Source organism: Rhagoletis pomonella, unplaced genomic scaffold, assembly GCF_013731165.1.
Source record: "Rhagoletis pomonella isolate Grant_MI unplaced genomic scaffold, Rhpom_1.0 Rhpom_scaffold_00001, whole genome shotgun sequence".
Classification (NCBI taxonomy): Eukaryota; Metazoa; Arthropoda; class Insecta; order Diptera; family Tephritidae; genus Rhagoletis; species Rhagoletis pomonella.
Genome location: NW_023458555.1, coordinates 83,120,315 through 83,129,134, shown reverse-complemented (window position 1 = coordinate 83,129,134; position 8,820 = coordinate 83,120,315). Strand labels below are relative to the sequence as shown.

Sequence of the window (8,820 nt, the reverse complement as noted above, 5' to 3'; positions counted from 1 at the left end):
GCTTTAGGTGTTTTGAATACGGACATCTGGCGAGAGCGTGCTGCAACCCAAAAGATAGAAGTCAGTGCTGTCTCAAATGTGGAGAAAAGGGGCACTTCGCGAAAGCGTGCAAGAAGAAACCGACCTGTAGCGCGTGCAAGAGCAAGGGAAGGGAAAACCCGGATCATCAAATAGGTAGCCGGAAATATCCCCTTTACCAAGAAGCTTGAAAAAGCTCCAAAAAATGAGAGTCATGCAGCTAAATCTAAACCATTGCGAGGCAGCGCAGGAACTTCTCATGCAGACTGTGTACGAAGAGAAAGTGGATGTAGCAATAATTAGTGAGCAGTACAAAAACAGGACGTCGCAACATGGACATCTGATTGCACAAACAAAGCCGCCATATGGGCCTGTGGAGGCCAACCTCTCCCAGAAAATCCGCTATTAGGAAAAGCCTACTACACGCGGGCGAAGATCTGTGGAATCAACTTCTATAGCTGCTACTTACCACCGAGCGTGCCACAAAGTGATTTTGAAAAAACCCTGGACGAATTGGTACCAGAAGCCCTGACTACTACGATGAACGTGGTGGCAGGCGATTTCAATGCGTGGGCGATGGAATCGGGCGGCATCTGTACGAACAGACGGGGAGATGCTCTACTCAAGGCGTTTTCGGTGCTGGATGTAGTGCTGTTAAATACGGGAAACAGGAACACTTTCGAAAAGAACGGTCGTGGCTCGGTGATTGAGATCACGTTCGCTAGCAGTTCCTTAGTGCGGGCAACAAGCTGGGAGGTGTCAGATCTCTATACGCATAGTGACCATTTGGCCATTATGGTCGAAATCGGAAACAATGCGCAGAGTCGAAAATGTGCTGCCATCAGAAACGCACAGACTCGAGGGTGGAAAGTCGAAACACTTGACGAGGAACTCTTCAGACTCATGATGGAGGGAAATCTTGCCAACGCAGAAGATACGGAACGACAGGCGGAAATTCTGGTGGGACACATCAGCAAAGCATGTGACGCCGCTATGTGCAGGAAAAAACAAGGCGCTTACAGAAAGCCTGCATACTGGTGGAACGAAGAATTTGACATATTAAGGAGCGAGTGCCCCAAAGCGAGGCGGCTCTGCCAAAGGAGACGGGGATCGGCGGAGTACTTTAAAAGGAAGCGAAACGACCTGAAGAAAGCAATAAGAAGGAGTAAGTCGTGCTGTTTCAAAGAGCTCTGTGAAAAGGTAGGCGAAAATCCGTGGGGTGAAAAGGGTAAAGCGCCAACCTGCCCCATCCTACTAAAAAACGTTGTGGAAACTCTCTTCCCTGCGCAAAACTCAAGAAGAACGACAGCTGCGAGTAGAACAACCTGCAAGGTTTGGCAATGCCAAAGCACCAGGTCTAGATGGTATTCCAAACAAAGTTTTAAAGGTTGCCATTAAGCATAATACCAGCCCGTTCACTGACTTATTTGAGCGGTGTTTGCGAGAAGGAGTCTTCCCAAAAATCTGGAAGAAGCAGCGGTTGGTTCTGTTGCAGAAACCGAATAAACCAGCCGGGGAACCAAGCTCGTACCGCCCGCTTTGCATGTTGGACACGCTTCGAAAAATACTGGAGCGACTTATTTGTGTACGACTAAATCAGCACCTAGAGGAAGAATCCCCGGGTCTCGCCGACAACCAATATGGATTCCGAAGACAGAGGTCAACCATCGACGCAATTAAAAAGCTCACTGATATCGCAAGCAAAGACACGAAAGAATACTGCTCGGTAGTAATGTTCGATGTCAAAAATGCTTTCAACTCGGCCTACTGGCCCCACATAACAAGCGCCCTGGAGTGCAAGAAAACACCGCCCTATCTGCTGAGAGATGTTTCCAACTACTTGTCAAATAGGCTTCTACTCTACGATACCGATGAAGGACCAAATAAGTATGTTGTGACGAGTGGAGTACCACAGGGCTCCGTACTGGGCCCACTGCTGTGGAACGTACTACTCGATGGAGTACTGCGCCTACCACTACCAAGGGAGGTACAAATCATCGGGTACGCTGACGATATCGTAGTAACAGCAGTGGCTAAGGAACTCAACGAAATAGAGATTCTATGCAATAATACCGCGCAAAAAGCAAAAAACTGGCTCACGGCAATAAAGCTTCAACTAGCGGGGCAAAAAACGGAAGCGGTGTTGATCACAAGCAGGAAAAAGGTAGAAAATGCTACGCTTAACATTGACGGGCATAGCATCACGACACAGCAGTCGTTGAAGTACTTGAGCGTGACGATAGACGCGAGACTCATCTACAAGGCGCACATCGACAAAGCTTGTGAGAAAGCGGCAAGGGTTACGACCGCGCTAACGAGGATAATGGCCAACATTGGCGGACCAAGTCAGAGCAGGCGAGCACTCCTAAGTAAAGTGAGTCAGTCTATACTAATGTATGCTGCGCCCATCTGGGGGCCAGCGCTCCAGCAGAAAATATATGCCAAGACAGCGAAGTCAGTGACTCGGCTAAACGCTATCAGGGTTGTCAGTGCGTTCCGCACGGTATCACACGAGGCCGTTGGAGTCATAGTGGGCATCATGCCACCAAATATAATGGCCATGGAACTTAAGAGAATTTTCGACAAGTCAAGAACATTGGAAGGCAACTAACAGGCGAAGAACGGAAAGAAGAAAGACAGACTTGCTTAAACGAGTGGCAGAGACGCTGGGATGCGACCACGAAAGGAAGGTGGACGCACATGCTAATCGGTAACGTACAAGCGTGGGTTGAGAGGAAACACGGCGAGACTGATTACTATCTGACGGGTCACGGCTGTTTTAGAGAATATCTAAACAAAGACGGACACGATGACGGGACCGAGTGTTCCTTTTGCGGTAGTAGTGGTGAAAACGTGCAGCACATTTTCTTTTCCTGCCCGAAGTATGACACCGAGAGAGCAGACCTAGAAAAGCTGATAAACGATCGAGTAGCGCCAGAAAACATTGTGCACCACATGATGCAATCTATGGTGTGGAGTAGAGTCAAAGCGTGGTCCGCTATAATTCTTCAGGAACTTAGAAGGAAAGCGTGGCAGCGCAGTAGCGATAATAGAAGACTGACTGAGAGGTGGTCCCGAATGAGGTGTACCCTTAGCGGACAGGATGACGAATCGTGCATAACATCTTTGGAAGATTCCCTCTCCGTTGGAAAAAAAAATGTACAACCATTCAAACGTATGTACATAAATGAAAACATTGATGTCCATAAATAAATACATATGTCCATCAGTATTAGGGATTAGGGAAATGAATTGAAACGTACCAAATAAATAAAAATGTACCAACAAAAAATTTAAACGCTTTCACAAAAACAACTAATGTGTAAAACAAATATACATTTATCTAACGCCTTTTAAATAAACATCGAGTAAAAATATACATATTTGTGTTAAAAGTAGGAAAAAATTAGTCAGTCATTTCACTTTCTGTGAGATCGTAAGTCAAAATTTGGTTTAAAGACTCTGTATGTATTGTTATATCATGACAAAAACTTTGAGAAGGTGTGATATGATCTTTTGCTTTTACTAAAGAACCAAGGGTTTTTACTTATAATCTATTTCTACGTTTGGTTTTTATCAGAATCTGAACAGAAAAGACACGTTCAACATTTGCGGAGGAATGTGGAATAGACAATATACCTTGAGCTATTTTAAAAAGGTTTGCAAACATCGGGTAGTTCAGTTCGTTTTTAATTAATGTAATTGGTTCCCAAAACTCGCATATATTTAAATTTTTTAAGTTCTCGTGCTCCGGTAGAAAAGGTGTGAGATAGAAAAAGACAAAGCCAATTCTATAAGAAATCGGAATTACCAACCTTGTAATGTAAAACAAATTCAGTGGAAGTTTGTAGTGGAAGGAAGAAAGTATTTGTATAAATAATTAGAAGTTTTGAACCGACGTAAATGTAAAACCAATCGAAATATCACAGCGCTGCATTTCCAAATTGTACCAAAATGGTCTATGTGGTGTCAATGTACTTTTTGGTTTCAAATTTTACCAAAAAAGCACAATTGTGGCAACTTTATTATCGCTGATCAGTATATCAACGAAGTCTGTTTGTTTCATCTTACAAACATACGTATATCCATACAAACATATGTACATATGGGCAAATGGTTGTGGTTACACGAAGCACGCTTGCTTTATTTAAGTGTACATATACTTTTTGGTAGCAGCAGCCCTGAAATGTGAAATAAGTTCGTTCGATACATATATGTATATGTACATACGTGCATTAAAACACGTACCTACGTACAGATGTATGTATATTTATACGTATATATTTTTTCGACCCTGTATGTATATGAATAAATTGCTAACAGACTTCCTCCATTCAAAATTGAAATACTCGTCAATTTTCGCATCAGCGCGTTTTTAAAAATCCCACATTGTAAGTTATACTAGAATTCCACGGGCTAGAAAACTGCATTCCAAAAAAAAAAATTGTAAAAAGTCAGAGTAGAATTTTTCTAAATGTTGTATAAAATTTTAAAGTTTGGTTTATATAGGTAGTTAAGATTTTAATTTTTTGATTGAAGTAACATTTCTCTTCTTTTTTATTGGCGCTGTAACCGCCTAAGCGATTTTGTCCGAGTCCAAAACAGCACGCCAGCCATTTCTCTTCTGTGCTAACTGACGCCAATTGGAAATGCCAAGTGAAGCCAAGTCCTTCTCCACCTGGTCTTTCCAACGCAGAGGAGGCCTTCCTCTTCCTCTGTTACCAGCATCGCGGCCCGAGTTGAATATGTTCAGACCAGGAGCGTTTCTGTCCATTCGAACGACATGGCCAAGCCAGCGGAGCCGCTGAATTTTAATTCGCTGCACTATGTCTATATCGTTGTAAAGCTCATACAGCTCATCGTTAAACCGTCTGCGATATTCCCCATCACCAACGCGTAAAGGTCCGTAAATCTTTCGCGGAATCTTTCTCTCGAAAACTCCAAGAGCCGCCTCATCAGATGCTTTCATTGTCCATGCCTCCGCGTCATACCAGCACAGGCATGATGAGTGACTTATAGAGTGTGATCTTTGTACGACGAGAGAGGACTTTACTTCTCAATTGCCTACCCAGCCCAAAGTAGCACTTGTTGGCAAGAGTGATTCTCCGTTGGATTTCAAGGCTGACATTATTATTGGTGTTAATGATGGTTCCCAAATAAACGAAGTCGTCTACTTTTTCAAACTTGTAACTGTCAACAGTGACGTGGGTGCCAAGACGCGCATGCTCTGACTGTATATGTGATGACAGGGGATACTTCGTTTTGTCCTCGTTCACCACCAGACCCATTCGCTTTGCTTCTCTATCCAATCCCGAGAAGGCAGAATAGACGTTTTGAACGATAATATCGATGTCGTCGGCATACGCCAGCAATTGTAAGCTCTTGTAAAGTATTGTGCCTGAGCGGTTCAGTTCTGCGGCTCTTATTATCTTCTCCATCAGATTAAAGAAATCACACGAAAGGGAGTCCCCTTGTCTGAAACATCGTTTGGTATCAAACGGCTCGGAGAGGTCCTTCCCTATTCTGACGGAGCTGGTCAACGTCATTTTACACAACCGTATTAGTTTCGCGGAGATACCAAATTCAGACATCGCGGCATAAAGGCAACTTCTCTTCGTGCTGTCGAAAGCGGCTTTTAAATCGACAAATAGATCCTATTCTCGCTGGCCTTTTCCAAGATTTGGCGTATTGTGAATACCTGATCTATGGTGGATTTTCCAGGCCTAAAGTCACACTGATAAGGTCCAATCAGCTCGTTGACGGTGGGCTTCAGTCTTTCGCACAATACACTCGATAAGACCTTATAACCTATGCTTAGAAGGCTGATTCCGCGGTACTTTGCGCGTATGGCGGGGTCGCCTTTCTTGTGGATTGTGCAGAGCACACTTAAATTCCAGTCCTCGGGCATGCGTTCATCTGACCATATTCTGCATACGAGCTGATGCATGCACCTCATCAGCTCCTTGCCACCGTACTTGAATAGCTCGGCTGGCAGGCCGTCAGCTCCAGCAGCTTTGTTGTTTTTCAGCCGCGTAATCGCTATTCGTACCTCGTCATAGTCAGGCGGTGGGACAGCTACTCCATCATCATCGACTGGGGACTCGGGTTCGTCTTCTTCACTACTTTCAGCGTTGCTACCATTCAGTAGGTTGTAAAAGTGGTCCCTCGACAATTTAAGTATATTCGGTCACTAGGTCGCCATTGTTATTCTTACAGAAGTTCGCCCCGGTCTTGAAACCTTCCGTGAGTCGCCTAACCCTCTGGTAGAATTTTCGGGCGTTCTTCCTGTCGGCCAGTATCTCAAGCTCTCCGCACTCACGTATTTCGTCCTCTCTCATCTTATTGCCGCAAATACGTGTCGCTTCCTTCTTCAGTTCCCTATAACGGTCCCACATGGCTCGCGTTGCTCCCAATCGCAGCGTGGCCCTGTAGGCGGCATCTGTTTTCTCTGCGGCTTCTTGACATTCCTCATCGTACCAGTTGTTCTTTCGGACTCGCTGAAATCCAACTACTTCTTCGGCGCCGGTACTTAATGATCGGGAACTGTGGTTCCACTGCTCGCGTATGTCGGATTGTTGAAGAGTGCTCTCAGAGAGCAGGTGTGTGAGTCGAGTGGCGAAAATATTGGCCGTCTGAAGTAACATTTCAGACAGGCAACGATGGGCAAGCTCATGCGCGGTGGTGAAAACTTCCGGCGGTTTAATCACATGCCTTGTGGTTAAATTGGCGAAGTTGGACATTAAGCGGTGAACATGTGCAACGTAGCTGCACAGGTTGTACGGAGGGGGGAATATTGCGCCGGTTCGAACGGCTAAGCCGCTGCTCAACTCAGCAATTCAGCATGCACAGGAACCCTATCGCAGTCTTTAACATTTCCTTTTTTCTTCTTTCTTTGCATTTAATTGAATTCTAAGAAGTCCAGTCGCACGAAAATTTTATAAATTTATCAATTTAAGAAATTTGTAAACGATAAATTTGAATTTGTAATTTAAACCATTTGCTATCAAATTCTTCTTTTGCTTGCGCCGTTTAGTGTGACGGATCCGCGCAAGTGTAAGTAATTTGATGGAAATTGTTTTATTCTCAATAACATTTGGAATTTTAGGTTTGAGCTCTCTCTTACTCCTTCTAGAATAAGGCATAGAAGCTTATAATAAATGTTTTATTCACCAGCGCACCTTGTAAAACAATAGTCGCATTAAAACAAATCAAAAAACTCAAACTTTACAACACAACTTTTGCATTTGGAAAAACCACCTCCACAATTTTGATAAAAAAGTTTGAGAATCCGACATTTTGTTTTTAATAAGTACTAAGAACTGTAGTTAAACTCAGTTTCTTTCGAATTAGTACCTAGTTTATTGAGTAAAAATTTCAAATCAATCGATAGTAAAACGTCTGAGATATAGCGAGTTTAATTGAAAATTCCGCAAAAATTGGACGCTGTGAAAAATAAGATTTTTGGCTTTTTCGACATGAAGGCATTAGTAAAAACTTGGCTAAAATTAACTGTAAATGTATTTTCGTTTAAGCTTTCGATCACGATTGGTTTGAACTGGTTACTTTGACCCAAACACTTTTTTAATTTCTGGAGCACTTTTTGGGAATAATCGGCAAGCTCATTTCATTTTGTTCACCACATTTTAAAGTTCTGAAATTTATGTGATATATTACATCCGGATATTCATATCCTGATATAAACGCGACAAAAAGAAATGCATTTCCTAATTTCCTAGGTATAGAACATATTGAGAGTATTTAGGTCTTCAAAATATCGGTTCTATATAGATTCTAATTGCTAAATTGAGAACTTCGCTTTACGAAATTGTTAAACTTACCCGAATGCAACTCTATGGTGAAAAGCGTACGCACTTAGTAAATATCGCAATCTTGTCCGGTTTCTAGGTTCAAAAACCAGCGCACGGACGCGGTTATCCATCCAGCCTCCCAAAAATTCATCCACATTGTTGTCATCGATTCTTTGGGTTATTGAATGGGGCATTTTTTTCCTTACGAATTCTATAACAAAATATACTTAAGTTAACTACTGTATAAAACTTAGTTTTCATTAATCAAGAAAACGCACAAGAAATATTTATCAACACTTATATAAGGTTTGTTCCACAAGCTGCTCGATGTCACATAGAGTTACACATACGCGTTCCACAAGTAAGTTTTAGAGTTTATTTGATATACGCTGACAGTTTGAACTTTGCTCGAATTTTTCTACAAGTAACTTGTGGAACAAACCTATTGTTTCAAAAATTTTGATTTTGATGATTATGCATAGTTTTGTAGGTTTAAGGTATCCACACACCTACGCGATTTTGTCGCAATGAATCAGCACCGTTTTTGATGCTACAGACGTTACTGCATCGAAAACGCAAGTACGTACACATCTGTGCGATTTTATCGCCGTAAAAACTGACAATTTATAGACAAACAAAAAATATTTTTCGACAAAAATAAAATTCTTAACTTTTCTACATCAAATATGTTTTGTTTTCTTATATTACGTTCAAATTGGCACCATTTAACTTGTTAAATGAAAAAGAGCTTTTTGGAAAACACAATCGTTCTCATTGAACATTTGGAGTTAACTTTGACGGTTGTTTGATTACCAATAAAAAAAATTTTGAAAATCAAGTTTTTGTGCTTCAATTTGTTTTGTGCGAATGTCTGCTTCATGATATTAACGCATACGAATTACTTAGAGACTTCAAAATGTTTAGTTCGTATGCACTATTTATGTCTGCGTACGATGAGACCTCATGGAAAATTACTAATTACCGCTTTGGGCTC

At 42.2% G+C, this 8,820-nt stretch overlaps 1 protein-coding gene across 1 annotated transcript in view; it reads right to left on the bottom strand.

The window, feature by feature from the left end:
* LOC118733644 (dnaJ homolog subfamily C member 16) overlaps positions 1–8,037 on the bottom strand; it is a gene marked incomplete at its 5' end in the record, with an annotated part of 452,466 nt that extends 444,429 nt beyond the window's left edge. Inside the window, 1 exon segment of the mRNA XM_036463141.1 lies at positions 7,857–8,037. Within this exon segment, the coding sequence (XP_036319034.1) occupies positions 7,857–8,037 (181 nt within the window).
* Between the last annotated feature and the right edge of the window lie 783 nt (positions 8,038–8,820).